The sequence below is a fragment of the Brachionichthys hirsutus genome, chromosome 10 (genome assembly GCF_040956055.1).
Source record: "Brachionichthys hirsutus isolate HB-005 chromosome 10, CSIRO-AGI_Bhir_v1, whole genome shotgun sequence".
NCBI classification, from domain to species: Eukaryota; Metazoa; Chordata; class Actinopteri; order Lophiiformes; family Brachionichthyidae; genus Brachionichthys; species Brachionichthys hirsutus.
In genome coordinates this window covers 9,847,971-9,864,455 of record NC_090906.1, presented here as the reverse complement: position 1 = coordinate 9,864,455, position 16,485 = coordinate 9,847,971, and the positions used below count along the sequence as shown (strand labels likewise).

The following is a 16,485-nucleotide window of genomic DNA, read 5'->3' as shown; positions in this document are numbered from 1 at the left end:
GGAATATGTGAGGTATTTTCTGCTGAAATATGAAAGTATTTCTTTGACACCCCTGAACTAGGATTCTTCCTTTTTTTTAATGCATGTTCTTTCTTTTGATGAGTTTACTTTTACAATGACCCAGAAATGTTTGTGTAAGAAGCACGAAAATAATGCTTATTGCTGTATAATATATGTGCTTCACCATTTTTCACTCGTGTAGTATATTTAACTGAATTCATTAGCGAGTTCGGGGATGCAGCTGTAGATTTACTTCATGTTTAAGTCTGCCTTATGTTCATGTTCTCTCAAGCTTTCCTGATCTTTACAACAAGGACATAAAGCCTGGCAGACGGCTCTTCTGCTTCTGCAAGCTGATATCGTCTGGTAGTTTGTAATAAGTGAATAATAGCGTGATTTAGACATTGAAAAGAAAACATAGAAGAAGAACCCAAATGGGTGGTTAACGCAGGAAGATAAGTCATAACACAGTGATAATATAATCACTCAAGTTGCTTTTTGCTGTTCCATTTTCAATTCAAAGTTGACTTTGGTGCATCGGATTGGAGGTTCTCCCATTATTTGCTTCAGGCAGACTTGGCCCCTTTTTCATGTTTTCTAAAGGTTGCAAAGCATTGGAGCAAAAGAATGAGAGAAACCTGGAATGAGTGTGAAGTAAAGACCGGGCATGATGAAGCTGGCGAAAGGCCGTGAAAGTAGCCTTCCTGCCGATTCTGTGGATGAGATGAGGCCGAGCCGGATTCTCACTAATAAGTGTGAGAAAGTGCAGCCAAGAGGCCCTAGCCGGTAGCCACACAACACCTATTATCAGCCGCTCTAGCAAACATCCATATGTTTTCTATTTGCAGGGTATTGTTTAAACCGTGGGAAGGCTTTTCGGTGTGAGCGTGCTGACACCTCTTTCCTTGTCTTTCGGAGCTGACAGTCTTTAATAGTCTCATGGAGTTCGGCCTCCTGCCGTGTGCGGATAGTTGGACGGGAAGGGCCCGGCAAACACGAGGACAATCTTGCTCTGCTGACAACCTGCAGGGTGGAAGAGAGAAATGCTTCTGTTGGTGCTATTTCATGACCTGTAATTGTCTATAAAATAGGATAGTGGCGCAAAAGGACTGCACTGTAATGGGTGGGGCCAGAGGTCCAGCCGGCCCAGACGGAGCTGACAAACAAGGCGTGTACTGAGCCAAGGAGAGAGGAAAACAGCGACTCTGTGTGTCTTTTTTTTATTTATTTATTTTTTTTTTTTTTTTGCAAATGTCTACAGGAGTACAGTCTCAGCAAAAATATTCCTTTTTGTTCGGTGAAGATATGGAAGTAGCCACGAGTGAAAGGGGCTCGCCGGTCTTGTCTGTGGCGGTGCGTCTCGGCCCTGACCCTACTGGACATGATGGTGCAGAGGAAAATGTCTTGTCAGTTGATGGAGGAGCTGCCTGTAGCAGCAGGAAGGAGTGTGGCGACAAGGGCTGTGTGTGTTAACCTCCTTCTATGTCACTTTTTCTCCCACCTTCTATACGCCTTCATCTCCAACTACCCCCCCCCCCCCCCTCACACACACACACAAACTCCTTGCCTCTACTGAGACTCCTCCGTGACAAATTACTCCTGGCGGTTGATTTGTTGGTTGTCAAAAGTGCTCCTCACTGGAAAAAAGGTGGAGTGATCAGGAGAAGAGGGTTTAGCTGCCCCCCCCCATTCTGCCTGCCCCCCCATCTCCTCACACGTGCGTCAGCACGGACTCAGTGTTGAGATGTCTAAGTGGAAATTGATATTCTGTCTCTTAAGATCTCATCATATTAGATGTTGTCCATGTTTAATCAGTTCACACATTAGCTTCCTAACCTTGGCTGTTTGGATATGTTCTAACCCGTGTCCGCTGCAGGAGAGGGGTTTGTTATTTACGGAGCTGCGGGGGGGGGGGGGGGGGGCAGAAAAGAAAAAGTGTGAGAGAGAGAGAGAAATAAAGACTTTATGAGAGAACTATAAATGTGTCAGGCCAGATAGGAGGCTGCAGCTCTTTACAACAAAGCCTGTCTCCGTCTGGATGCTCTTATACGTCGAGAGAAAAATCCACATAGGAGGCCAACGATTTAATGCAGTTCACCTCCTTTTACCACCTCGACATGGGTGTGAATATGAATGCATTTGCCAAACAGCATGCATGCACCCGGGGTGAGTGAAACACATGCTGAAGTGTGTGATGTATTTGGTTTACTGCTGTGAAATAATCAGTATGGTTAACTGCTTCTATACGAACCCACCAAGTGGGAATTGGCTTATTGAGCAAATTAAATACATGACAAATGAAGGTGTTTAAAAGCATCGATTTGAAAATCCTATGGAGCTAATAATGTCATAAAGCAGTCCCGCTGATAGATTCACACCCAGAACGGGGAGAATCAGTCAGACGTGTTATAGAAGAATCACTTCCTTTAATTCTCTTTTTTTTTCCTTTTTTTTTTTTTTTTACATTATAGAGCAAACGACGTATCGAGATTGTCATAGCTTCGTGAAATGAAATGAATGTGCAGCTTCCCATCGAGCCGCTGACCTTGAGGTTTGTCCTGCTGATGCCTCGACGCATTGATTCATATTAACCCGAAGAAATGGGACGGCATTTGCCCCCCCCCCCCCCCCCCGTTTAGCTCTGTTGACGAGAAGTATTCAAGATGCTGCCTGACTTCAGTGTATTCATCCTTTCTCAAATTCAGTGGGTTTATATTTTTACTGTCATCTGAGATTCCTTGATAATGAATTGATCGTGCTGCCTGTGAAGTGGTAGTCAGATGCTGTGGTTTCTGTAGTGACAGCTGCTGAGGCTCAGTCTGAGGTGATTTTGCTTCATCATTGTGTTTTGCCACTTTGAAAAGAAGCTCATCTCCTTTCAGACCCACTTGCTGCTTTATTCACTAACTGTTTCTCTTTTGTTCCGCTTCCTCCTTTGCAAAAGTAATAGAATATCGGTTTTCCTTTCAACCCCGGCTGTACAGCAGCTACGTCGCTTTGTGCGTCGCCGTCAAAACACAGAGGAGAGCATCGCAATCCACTTGTGTTCAAAAGTCTGAAGCCATCTTGCCTCTCTGTCTTTGTGTTAAACGAGGGGTTAAGCTTTCATCCTTTAAATATGGCAGGAAAATCCCACTGTCAACGACGCATTCATACTGAGGCCTGCATTAGCATAAAAACGAGAGCTCGTTATACAGTGAGCGTTCAATAAAAAGAACACAAAATGCATTTAATGAAATTCAGATGCTGGGCTCGAGCTCTCTGAATCTCATCAAATGAGCTTTGTGCTGTTTTTCCGTCTTCTCTTTGTAAAAGAGGTCCTTTTAGTGCCCTTAATAATGTGGCAGATTTCATCATATTCCTGATTTAAAGAGGACAATGTCTGTCTTGTTCACTTTCTCTCTATCGTGGCATAGCCAACAGATGTGCTCGCGTGCTTTCTGGATCTGGCTCCTGATAATATTACATCTGGTGGTGGATTTAGTCGTTGGAGTTTTGTTCAAGTCCTCCACTAACTCATTTTCTCCCTCCCTCTCTCCCCTCCCCTTCTCTGTTTCTCTTTGCATAGGATTTGGTTTCATAACTTTTGAGAGTGAAGACATCGTAGAGAAAGTCTGTGAAATTCATTTTCATGAAATCAATAACAAAATGGTAAGTCCACAAATTTATTTTTTTTCAATTCCAGGCGGGAGTTGAAGGATTAATATTTGATTTCTTCTTTTCCCTGGTATTATGAGTGTGTGTGTGTGTGTGTGTGTGGGGGGGGGGGGGGTGCTAATGTTCATATGCAGGGGCTAACACACAAACGCACACACACACACACAGAAACACACACTCTGTGGATCTCAGGGATGGGAAATCAGTGGTGTGTACTGCCCACAAACCGTGAAATTGTGTGGCTGAGTTCAGGCTGTCAGGTTGAGGGACAGAAGAGTGAAGCCTGTCCTTCTCTTTCAGAATCCCTTATCCCCCCCCCCCCCCCCCCCCCCCCCCCCCCCCCCCCCCCCACACACACACACACACACTCACTCACTCTCACAGGTGGAGATGTCCAGGGATGCAGCCATGGAGCTACTGCCTCCTGCCAGAGTTCATTAGTCAGGGATTAACACTTTCCAGCGAGACGCAGCGATGCTTGTTTTATTTACACTCATGTGGTCATCTTGAAGGACTCTTCAAAGTTCACTTACAGCTTTCTAAGTCATCGTGTCGCTGATGCTAATTGACCGGAATGAATTTCAGTTTAGTGAGTGTGAGTGTGTTAGGCGCTCCTTCACCCTTCATCCTGCAGGCCTCTTCAGAGATCCTGCATCTTCTCAGCATTTCTGTGGGTTGGGGTTGAATGAGGGGAATATTCATTTTACCGCCATTCAGTCAGGCTCCTTCTCACGCCATACATCTTCATTCTCTTCAACTGACTGACTGACTGACAGGACCAGTGTCGTAAAACAATGTTCACCAGAGACCAGCGCAGGTCACACGTGACCCCAGCATGCATCCCTCCTGGTCTCTGAATGGCACCCCGATGCTCAGGACTCCAACCAAAGAGCCAGTTTGACAGAAATAACTAAAGATATTCTGTCACAGTCAAATGTCTCAGATCCTTTGACATGTAGGTACTGAAGACACTCGAGGATCATATATCAACCTGAAGCATGGCTGTACAGTTCAGCCAATACTATCAATACTTGATTTTACTTCCTACTTTTATGTCAAAAATCTATAGATAAAAACCCAAAATATATAGGTGTAAATATTTTCTGTGTATTTACTTTCTGTTTTTGAAAAAATAAGCTTGTTCCAATTAGGTTTTACTCAAATGCCGGCTCGCACTTGATCAGGGCTTGATGTTGCTGATGCTGTGTATATCGTAAAGCATTTAGATTCACCACAGAGGCACAAACCATCAAACAGGGCAGGCTAGCCTTAGCACAGACGCCAAACGTGCATGTTCAGAATAGGCCGTTTGCATGACCTTCTGCATTGCTGGTTGCAGCGTCCTTGTGCTAATGTTAGTAACGTTATATAAAGCATCCGGCAGCAAAGGCGACCTACCATGCCAAGTAAAGGGTGTTGACAAAGATGGAGAAAATTATACCAGCTTTATGTCCTGGAGAATATAGTTAATGCAGAATGTGACACATATTCAAATTCCACCAAATTTAACACTGCACTTCCTTTGGTGTCCAACAACTCACATCCCAACTTTGAAGTAGATTAAATCAAGGCTTCTCGAGGTTGGAAAGTAGCATTACTCACCTTCCTCAATTTATCATTTGATTTTTAAATGCGGTTGCTATTTATCAAATGCTGAGTTGATTTAGTTCTTCATCCTCTGGTTTTGTCAGACCACTGACGGTTGTGGCTTACGCCATGGCTAGGTGATTTCTCATAGATTCAGATGTAGTTTGACTGCACACACGTGACTGTGATATGTTGTATTTCACAGGGCGTGGTCATAAAACTGCAAGTCACTGCAGAAACTGTATTTCTAGCCTATGTCTACTTACTTACAAAAGAAAGACACAAATGGAAACCATGTGGGAGCCCCAGCAACCTTTACAGAAGGTATGATTATTGAGGGAGGACAGTGTGAAAGGGCAGATCATAGGTCAGTTTTCAGAGGCTTTTGGCAACTTTGTAAGGGTCCCAGTTGGCAACAGCTTCTCCGCAATACATTTCCGAAGATGGAGAAAGAAAAGAAAAAGTGTGTCCCTCAGATCTTTTACAAAGTGCTGACATCTTGGACTGTAGGCAAAGAAAAAAAAGCATGTGGAGTGCGTTAAGAGCATTTTTCAAAGGCACTTCTGGTTTTACCTGAGCAGCACAAAGGAGAGTACTGGTGATGCGGTGTCTGAAGCACCAGCACAGAAAATAAAAAATGCCTCCTGTCTCCATCCTTATGAAGTACTATACAGAAATAGACCTCATCCATCCACCCTGTGAGTGTTATCTAAGATGGCTCTTGAATAATTGATGCAGACAGAAATTCCACCCCACTTGGGAGGTTGTGAATGTACAGGGCACCCACCTTTTCTATACCGGGTCACTGCAAAGGGGCTCTGGTAGTATAGTGGGTCAATGCCCACTCAGATGTGAGTGACTGGACCTTTTAGTCACTTGGTCAATCACCCTGTGTTCATGCGCCACCAAGGCCTTACTCCGATGCGCTTCCTTCCTGTGACTGTGAGTTCTGCTTCATGTATAATTAAGAACCAGGTGCTGCATAGCAAGAAGTGCTCAACCTGGCTCACCAGCTGCACTTACATTGGCCTCACCTCTGGAGACAGTCCTTCTGCAACCACAGGATGTAATAAAAGTATGGATTATCCTGTGCAGGATTGCAGGAACATCCTTTTGCTGCATCAGTGCCGACCCTTCTATTAGACCCAGTAAATATTTTGGAGTAAAAGTCAATAAGGAGAAAATGGCTTGGCAATATTTCACACCCTCTGGTTTCCACATATATAAATGTCTATAGCAGTCTGTAGTAAGAAAGCACATTAATGCAGGGTAAGGAAAGGTTGTGAATTCCATTTTCAAAGACGGGAGTCCCTCTATCACTCCCCGACCTGCAGTTATGCATGCACAGCTAATTCATAATAATACCTATGAAGTATTGGCTGTGATGAGCAAGCAGTGTGCCATTAAAATGGACTCACATTGGTTCTAGTCAAGTGCTTCAAGGTAATGTTCTTTAATATGTCATTTTTAATATTCAGCAGTAGCGAATGATCACAACAGGAGGGAGGAATTATCTGTTAGTCGTCAATTTCTCACTGTCTTCCTGACATGGCCGACCAATTACTGTGCTGAGGAGGAGAGGAAGGCATTTGTACATGAGACTTTAATGTATAGGGACAGATGCTCTCTGCACATTGGATTGATGTGAGCACGACTGATAGAGACAAATAGCACGATGGAACCATACATTAAAATAGATACAGACTACTCTTTTTTCAGTAGGGGAGGACGACAGCAATGGTTAAATGTGCGCCACTCGTAAATCTAAAAGATGGAACTGAACAGTCTTTTTGATTTACAGTTTACTTTTACATATTTCCTTTACATTTTATTAGGTTCTAAAGATTAGTCAAAGACAGTTTTGAGCTAATGTTGAGAACAAATTACACACAGAAAGGAGTAAAATGTTCACATTTCTAAATGATTTTCTTTTTTTAAGTCAGAGCATCATCAGACGTCTTTGTTGATGATCTCTAAGAGAAATTCTCAAACAGGAAGTCTATATTTTCTGAGTTGTCTTTTATATTCAGCACAAGTTCGTATTTTTCCTCCGACTGTTAATCTCTTAAAGGTTTTTGTGTGTTTTATGAGTTTCAGCTGTCAATACTTCACCAGCTGCCTCACGTGATGTCATATTGTTGGTTGGAAAAACGCAATTTAAATCTAAGAGTGACTTTTATTCAAATTAAACAGATGCCACATTTATATTATATTGCTACCTGATAAGAGAAATACCACAAAGGCTGCTGCTGAGTACCACAGAATAAATCACATACAAGTACAAGCAAAACATAGTAACATAAACAAAATAGAAAATTGAGTCTCGTGTATCAGTATCATTGAGGGAGAAACATCATGATAGAGTTAAATTATAGTTTAAAACCTATTGCAATGATAATGGAAATCATTTGAAATATAACAAAAGCACTTTGAAATCATTGTCAGTCGAGCGATAAGCAGGAGTCGGGGTGTTATTGGAATATTAAGATGATAAGAAGAAGAAAATACGTTGTTACCTCACATTTTTTTGCAACACAGTTTTATGAATGTATAATATATAATACTGTTACAACCTAAATGTAATGGTAACGGGAAAATGTACTCAGCACAGATTATAAAGTAATATTTTCCAGATGCACTCACACTTAATTTAAAATAACTTGACAGACATCCTTCATTTAGCTGTGATAAGCCCAACTTCTTAGTGTGTGAGTGCCGGTTCTGCATTTGTGTGTTTAACCACCAAACCAGTCAGCTACACTCATGAGCAACATTCATATTTGCATTCATCAATTCAAGCGGCCATGAAGTCAAACACGCTTGAGGTCAGACTTGGTTATAGTCAAACTGAGCAATCATTTTTTTAAGGCGATTAGAAGATAATATAAGAAGTGAAACATATTTGTCTGTTTTTTTTTTTAGTTCATCTCTGCATTGTTGAATATATATTTGTTTTGAAACATGGGGACACTTGAGGAGTGTTTGAGCATGCCTAATAAGGAAGTATAGGACCACCCTTTGGAGGACTGTCAGTCCCTCATGGAATGCTGCTTTATAAAAATCTGGACTGTAAGTAATTGGATGTTTTTCCAGCATTGAAGAAGGAAAGCTTTGCGGGATGAAGGAGGCGAAAATCCACTTTTTCACTCCGTGTTCTCGGGGAAAAAAAGCATAAAATCTCAACGATGTTCAGATCTGCTGGTTGAGGAAGTGATAGAGGCCATATTGATGTCAGGCTGGTGATCGTGGCAATGCTTCTGTGATAATGTAATGTGTCTCTCAGTGTGTCTGAGGACAATATCGTCAAGGGAATAGTCTTGGCACCACAGGGAGCCCCTGGTCCTTAAAATGACCTCGTGTTGTTTAGCTTTTACATGACCATCCTGTAAGATTGCTGGCCATTGAAGACATTTTGCTTTATCCAACCCTTTTTTTACCATCGTTATCCATCCGGACAAAAGCAGCTCGGTGTGGAAGATCTCTTGTAAATGTCCTCTTTATGAAATACATGGCATGCGGTTTTTGTTTTGACTATAGTTCACAGAGGTCTCGTAGCGACAAGCTCCCGTTTACCAAATCCTGACCCCTTGGAGGCTTGAAATATTCATGGTTGAATCCGTAATGATGAGCAGATTTATCGGAGACGTATTCACCATGAAAATATTCTAAGGATATAAATAGCTCTTAAAAAGATGGGTTTTATCATCCCTAACTTTAGGAATTTTTGTCTGACGGTAATTCACAAAGGATTACAGCATAAAAAGTGTTTCCTAACTCCGACAGAATTTAGTTCATAGACTTCAGTATCATGAAGACCAGCTAACAATATGTCACCTGCTGCAGGTATGGGGAGCTTGTTGTGCCATTGTTTGGAATAATACAACAGTGAATGACTTTTAAAAGTATTTGGAGTAGTCAGCAAGTTAATAAAATTGGCTCATCAAAACGCAGGATAGGACGGTTTGCGCATTGCTGTTGCTCTGGAAAAAATCTGTTTGCATTGCTAATGAATTTCTTATATCCCATCTGTCTGCCAGAAATACTAATCAAACCAAAATGCACTTTTCAGCCCCCAATTTGTGTGTAAGCGTGTTAGAAAAATTGCTTTCCAAGCTGGCTTCATGATCATCACTGGATTATCCGCTAAAATTAGTACTGTAAGAGAATGTGTGTGTGCACGCACATACACACACACACAAATGTTAGACTTTACATACAGATTTGCTCGTCATCAGTAGAGTCAGTCAAATCCAAAAGTTATTTTCTGTTCAACCATTTTCACACATCAGACGACGAAGCAATGCCATTATTACACGATCAACCTTCACTTTGATGTCATAATGCGCTGGACAAAAACCACTCTTCTGTCATTATTCAACACCAGAACTGATGAACAATCCTGATTTCAAGATTCTGATCTTGTGTTTGTGTAGGCTGGCGTTTCCACTGGATACCATCTTACAACATCTGTCTCCTTATAGCATGGAGTGTTTCACTCCCGACTGGCCAGCAGGACGCTTGGATGAGATCCAAGACTCACTTTTTTTCATATTGAGCACATTGAGTCTGAATGATGGCACTGATCAAGCATACTTTAAAGACTGTCCAAGTGTTTTGATTTAACAGTCACAAGGAATCACAGATTTTCAGTCAACTTTGCATAAAGAGCCATTTAAACTTTTCCACTACTCGATGTTCTATTGCAGTAGCGTATTTTGTAAATTCAGTGTTTTCTTTCAATTCATGTGGCAAAATGTCCAGACTGCAAATCTCTCCGTTTAACCTTCGCAAGCGCTTCATTATAAGGCTCTGATTTCTCTTGCCATCTTCTGTTCTCCTCTCTCCGACTGAGTTCACTCCCGACTGCACCTGCCTCACTTCCTCACACACTCCTGTGCGTTTGAAGCAGGTGAACACCCACACACTCACATCGCCAAAGATCCTGGCTCCTGGCTGGTCTTAAATCCATGACAAGGAGCCCTCTCTCAGAATATCAAAGAAACCACACCGGAGAGCATGTAGACATGACACACGCTCGGGTCTGCCTTACTCCCAGCAGGAAGCTGAGTGTCTAACTCCATAGATGAGGTAGGAAGGAACTGATACCAGAGGAAGCTGATCAGACGCCGTCGGGTCTCCATTGTGGACAGAACTCGGCTCTGCTTGTCATTCAGTTATGTGAACTGAATTTCTAACAGGCCCATTTGTGCTATTCAGGTTTCTGTTCTCACGGCGGGAGGGGGGTCACTCCCTGATGATAAGATTTTTTTTTTCTCTACAATGCTTGAGTAGGAAGCAGAGCTTTAGAAAATATAAAAATGGAGCATTTTGAGTCTGCCTGAGGAGAGGAAATGTTGTTTCGTCTTATACTCTTGCCCGATCGATCCTTCGCTGGTCCCGATATTGCTTTCAGTACCATCTTCATCAGCTTTCTGACAGCAGAAAAACGTAATCCTCGTCTGCTCCAGACAGTCTTTGGCTTACTTCCACTTTGAGCCCCATGAGGAAGGTCACAACAACTTTACAATCTCAGTCGAGGCCAGATCATCGTAAATATGAAATCCTGTTAAGACATTAACAAGGCATCAAAGATATGTGAAATTAAGGCTAGTTATGATGGTGTTTTGGCCACTGATACGCGCTCAAAGTAAACCCCTGTAGGAGTATCTGCTCTCCAGTACAATATGAAAGCATTCCCAGCTTTCAAGGAGGGCAGAGCAGCTGTGACGGCTACAAAGTGGCTGAGGGAACTGTGTACTTAAGTCTGACTGCTTCAAATCAAGGGGCTGCTAACAGTAACAAATCACAACTCCGCAGCAAAGCCACTTTCTCTCCGTGATGGACACCTTCTTCATTAGTGTCCCCTCCTCACATCGGCGCCTCTTTAACGCAGCACCGTCGTACGTACATGAAGTTTTATTTCGGTCATCTTAACATCGCATGTTGTGTCTGCCGCCGGGCATGTGGCAAACCACCCTGCGAGCCTGTGTGTGAATAGATTGCTATTGCACCGCTGGCTTGTCAATGTTTCAAAGTGTATTTGTATGGTTGCTGGGCTGGACCTTGGCTGAGGTGTGCACGGCGCTGGCGCGGTAGCCTGTCTTGTGCAGCAGGCCGGGCTGACATGTGAATCGCAGCAGCTGAGAAAGCCCTGCTTAAGTGGAGGCTGTAGGGAGAAGGAGGCGAGAGCCAGGAGGCAAACAGACAAACAGATGGACAGGCTGATGCCAAGCAGGCAGTGAAGCAAATAGATTGTGCAGCACGGTGAACAGACTCAGCCTACCAAAGAAAAACCGACAGACACAAGACCACGCCACTCTTGTCAGCCGAATGCGCTTCTCTATAATTCATCGAGATGGGATAGATATGTGGTAAATAGGGCTCTCATCTTCCTCCTTCTCCTCATCTGCCCCTGTCACATCCCTCATTTGATATGTGTTATGTAGGAGGAGGACATGTCAGTCTTGTAAGATGGAAAATGAACAAAACCTGTATGTGTGAGAATCTGAGTGAGAGACAAGAGCCGTGGGAGAGAAACGAGTGCTGCAGGTGGAATTGGACTGTGGGGCACCAGGGACTTCAGCCGAGCAGAGAGACCCGACGCACAAATAGAACCGCGGACACGAAACACGTGTTTCTTGACCGGTTTAAGATCTCAAATACACTATCCTGGCACGACTTAAGTTTAATGAACCAAACCACAGTGAGGGAAAACAGATTTTCTCAAGAGAGATTATTGCTTTTGAGATTATACTGTGTTTGGATTTAAAAACAAAAAAAAACAAAAAGAAGTGGGACACACTGCCACACAGCGGGACTTTGGTAATGGCATTGCCAAACAGAGCTTCTCCTACCTTGATGTGTCAGAAACTCTTGGAAAGAATTACACGTGTATTTCCCTCAGGCATTCGGCACATGCTCCGTGGAGCAACAACCTTTGCTTTAAATGCAGGAGGAGCATGATTGTAAGTTTTCCTCAGAGACGTTCCATTAAAAAAATGTGAGGTGTTGACTCGGTCTTGTTTTTCTCTATGGAAAATGTCTAATGGTGTGCAAGTCAAATAGAAAAGCACCTTAAAGAGCCGAGACAGCCCTGTCAGATCTGTCTGGCCGTGTATCCTACACAGTCTAATGCTTTGTCTTTCTCTGTCTCTGTGTGTGTGTGTGTGTCTGTCTACATAGGTAGAATGTAAGAAGGCCCAGCCCAAGGAGGTAATGTTCCCACCAGGTACACGGGGGCGAGCCAGGGGTCTGCCCTACACCATGGATGCCTTCATGCTGGGGATGGGCATGCTGAGTGAGTCGTGCACACCTGAGAATACCCATGCAGATGCTCACAAGTACCTATATGCAGCCTTTATATATATATATATATATATATATATATTTAATTCTGAAAGCCTATGAAGGAACAGTTGAGACAAAATATAACCTTTTCTGGGAAGAAGAAACATATATGCGCGCCATTTAGTCATCAGTTTCTACCTTTGAAAAAAAGTCCGCTTATGCAAACTCTTGACTAGAAAGGCCCATTAGGTTTGCTCTGCCCCCAATTAGGCCGCTTCAAGGTGTGCCACTGTCGGCCACTGTGGTCTATTTCTGGTCGAGTCTGGTACAGGCGGCCCCTGGGCATATAGGAGCAGACCAGCACATTATCAGGCTAAATGAAGAGGAAAATTGGTGTAATGTCATATTAAGGATTCATCACTGTGCCCCCCTTAATGGGTAATGAAGGGGACACACATGTCAGGGAGAGATCTCATCTACAGGGACCTCAGCTGCTGGCACACCCCTCTTCATTACCATCCAGCCCATGCCTGTGGCCGTTTTTATTTAACACCATTGCACCCGCTCCCTTCCTGCCCGCCCACTGTCTCTCGCCCTATCTATTTGTCTATCTGTCTGTCGTTCACATTTCCCCATGCATATAATTTGAATGCGCGACCCAACCAAATGGATTTGCCCTCGCATAAAAGATTTATTTTTTTTTACTTCGAAAGCAAAAGGGACATGCAGCTGATTGTGAGAAACTCATTTTGCCATCGAAGCTCCCCCCCCCCCCCCCTCCTGGAGCAGGTGCATGCAGAGCCACAGTTATGCATTTTCATCTGCACCAGGTAATGCATAAAGTCGATAGCAAGTCATATTTTGCCGTTGGGCACCTTTACATTTTCACAAGAACTGGACAGAAACCAGTATTTTTAACCAATTATTTTAATAAATCTTTAAAGGTGATTGAATTAGTTCCGGTCTACAGTACCAATCAGTATATTTATCTCTCCATCGATCTCTAAAATAAGTGCATAAACTGTCAGTGATATTGTATGGTTATGCCAGAACACTGATTAAACAGTCTGCGGTGTTGAAAAGACTTGCCAATTGCATCTCTTAACTCCGACAAAGTCACTGAGTCGCATCTCATCTGTTAAGTATTAAACAAGCAGAGTGAACTTTGCAGAACTTATTACAGGCTGATGTGTCTGTGTAGAGGACAGCGCTCTTCCCCTCCGCTGGGAGATGGCAGGCAGCAAGGCAGTGATGTGCTCATGTGAGAATATTAACAGCCAACTTGTTTGGAGACATTCTTATCTACCGTAAATGGAATTGGAACAAGGACAGCGAAACATTCCTTTATATAATTTGCATTTGGAAAAAAGGGTACCCAAGGCTCATTATTTAAGAAAGTGTAAGCTCCTTTTGTGCCAAATCTCATTAAAGCCATCCTGAGCTCCTTTGTTTACCACCTCTAATCGAGGCATTTATCTTTATTGTGTCGTGCCCGATGTATGTTTGCTGAAATTAATACACATTTGAGCCTGGGCGAGGTATGGGTGTGCCAGATGGATAATTGATTTTAAAGTGAATCAGAACTGTTGAGCCATAAAATAGGTACATTAGCATGCATATTAATATGGCAAATAAGAGCACTAAGAGGCTGCCACCCGGCCACGCACAGTGACAGGCTTCATTTGTGAAATGTTAGGAGAGATAGTGGGCTCTTTTCCTTTCCTCCCACCCTCTTGTAATATTTACAGATAGGCACATACTAAGAATTTCATGAAATTGTAGCACGACTTGGCATGTATCTTAATCTACTTTGCTGACACTTTCATATGCCTCTCTGGAGCTCTCTCCTCAGATGCTCAGTGCACACATCCGCCAGCAGATTCTTCATTTAGTAATGTGAAACCTATTGTAATGCAGTACATCAGACGAGGAAAATGGTTTTGCCATTTTAGAAAATATTGGAGAGAAAAAAGGGAGCTGCACTATCTAAGCCAGCAATTTCAGTGTGGCACTTATTCTGTTTGATAGTGAAACAGCATCAAACACATAATATCTAATATTTTGTGGTCTGTGATCGCTATTCATTGTATCATATCACAGCTCTTTTCAGAGCAAACAAACAATGAGGGTTTGTGTGAAAGCTATCCATCTGTAGCTTCCATGTGATGACTTCTCATCTTCAGCTGATGAGGATTTTTTTTTTATCTCCCTGGCATAGCTTCCATCCTACTTCATCCACTCCGGGTTAAGGCTCTCCTCGCCGCCTCTCAGAGTTGCATTACTTTTTTGTCTGTGAGTGAGGGGAAAGGGTCTGAGAGAGGCATTTTCCCATTGGGTCAGGAATAAATTGAACCTTTTCATGGACAGCAAACACTGATTAGATATTTATGACCAAGGTCAACCTTTCTGATTCCAGCTGGCACAGGCTCTGAGGCATACAGAACAGAGCATCCACACACCATGCTCACACCGACGCATACACACGGCCTGCTTACGCTCAGCCATTCAAGTATGAATCCATGCAGAATTATTTTCACGCTGTAGGCACATGCATACCAGGGCTTTTATGCTCTGGGCACAATGTAAAAAAAATATAGATCTAAACTGGCTGCAGAGCTGCAATTGCTTGAAGCACTGTGTGTCTGTCAAGTTGCAGCATTTACAGCTTATCTAGTTGTGTTAAAGCAGACTCTCCCAGTTTGATTTAAAAAAAACTTCCAATCTGGACCTTCAAATAGTAACATGACTGCAGCCCAAGTTATCAGACTAGTACATATCTAAGGAGAAATGATGACACGGAGCCCTAATAGAGGTTTCCAAGGTCAGTCTCTGAGGTGTCACTTGCAGGCAGTGAAGTGAGTTATCAAGGTTAGTGCCAGTGATTCGTTCCTGGCCTAAAGGACTTCCTCTTATTAGGTAATTTAGTCCAGACTCATGGTTGAAGGTGATAATAGCTTGAGGGAAACAGATAAAGACTGAGACGTATACCATAATTAGAGGGTTAATTATATTTATATTACCTTTGATGGTGCACAAATTCTTACAGGCTCGGTCACCCACACACCCACCCCTCACACTGTCTGGATCGCCCCTCCTAGCCGTGTGCACCCTCACACCTCGTTTTCTCAATATGTCGCCCACAGCTGCTTCTGTCTGAAAACCGTCCTGCTCATTAACGAGGGTTGAGGTTGTCATAAGAATCATGACAGCAGATGAACAATGCATCTGCTGTTCTTAATGTTTTCTAATGACACCGGGTCCTCATTGGGCCTCTTCATTTAATCAGAGCGCGTATAAGTTGTGAACCACTCTCTAGCCTCACAGACTCATTTGGAGACTTGTTTAAAAAAGTTCTGAACAGAAGAACTGGCCCAAGAAGCAACCCATTACATATCAGCAGTGGTCTTTTAAAGGGTTCCCTTTTGTTTGGGGGGGCAGGAGCAATTTCAAGATGTCTCTTCCAACTTTATGGATAATCCCCAAAAATGTTTGGACAAATATTAGACGATGGCATCCATTTCAGATCAGATCTAAGATCTGGAAAAAAGCTGCTCTTACACCACCTGTACCAGAAGCGAGTTAAAATGTAATGAAACAGTTTATCAGTCCATTTACTTTGTTTTAAGAGGTGGTTTAAGCGTTAGCATCACCTTTTAAATCAACTGGTCTGTCCCCCCTTTAAAGAAAATAGTTTTTACAACCTGGTCCTCAATTTTATGATTAACATTACTCCTGCAGGTTATATATAAAAGAAAAAGGATGGAAGCGATGAAACGATCAGGATTAGAGGTTAATGTAATTGTGGCAGTTGACCATTGATTGAGGGTGGTGCTTGTTGTCAAACTGCACACACAGCAAATGTTTTTCAGTTTACAATCTGACATCAACACCAATGAGCTGTAAATACATGCTACCTTTTTATTGGGCTTGAAACATTAAGATAAATCACCAAGG

The 16,485-nt window shown here is 42.8% G+C and overlaps 1 protein-coding gene across 1 annotated transcript in view; it reads left to right on the top strand.

Annotated features, from left to right (window-relative positions):
- LOC137900100 (RNA-binding protein Musashi homolog 2) overlaps positions 1-16,485 on the top strand; it is a 200,396-nt gene that overhangs the window by 149,165 nt on the left and 34,746 nt on the right. The window contains exons 8-9 of the mRNA XM_068744155.1: positions 3,569-3,651; positions 12,427-12,541. Of these exons, the coding sequence (XP_068600256.1) occupies positions 3,569-3,651; positions 12,427-12,541 (198 nt within the window). The remainder of the gene's footprint in view (positions 1-3,568; positions 3,652-12,426; positions 12,542-16,485) is intronic.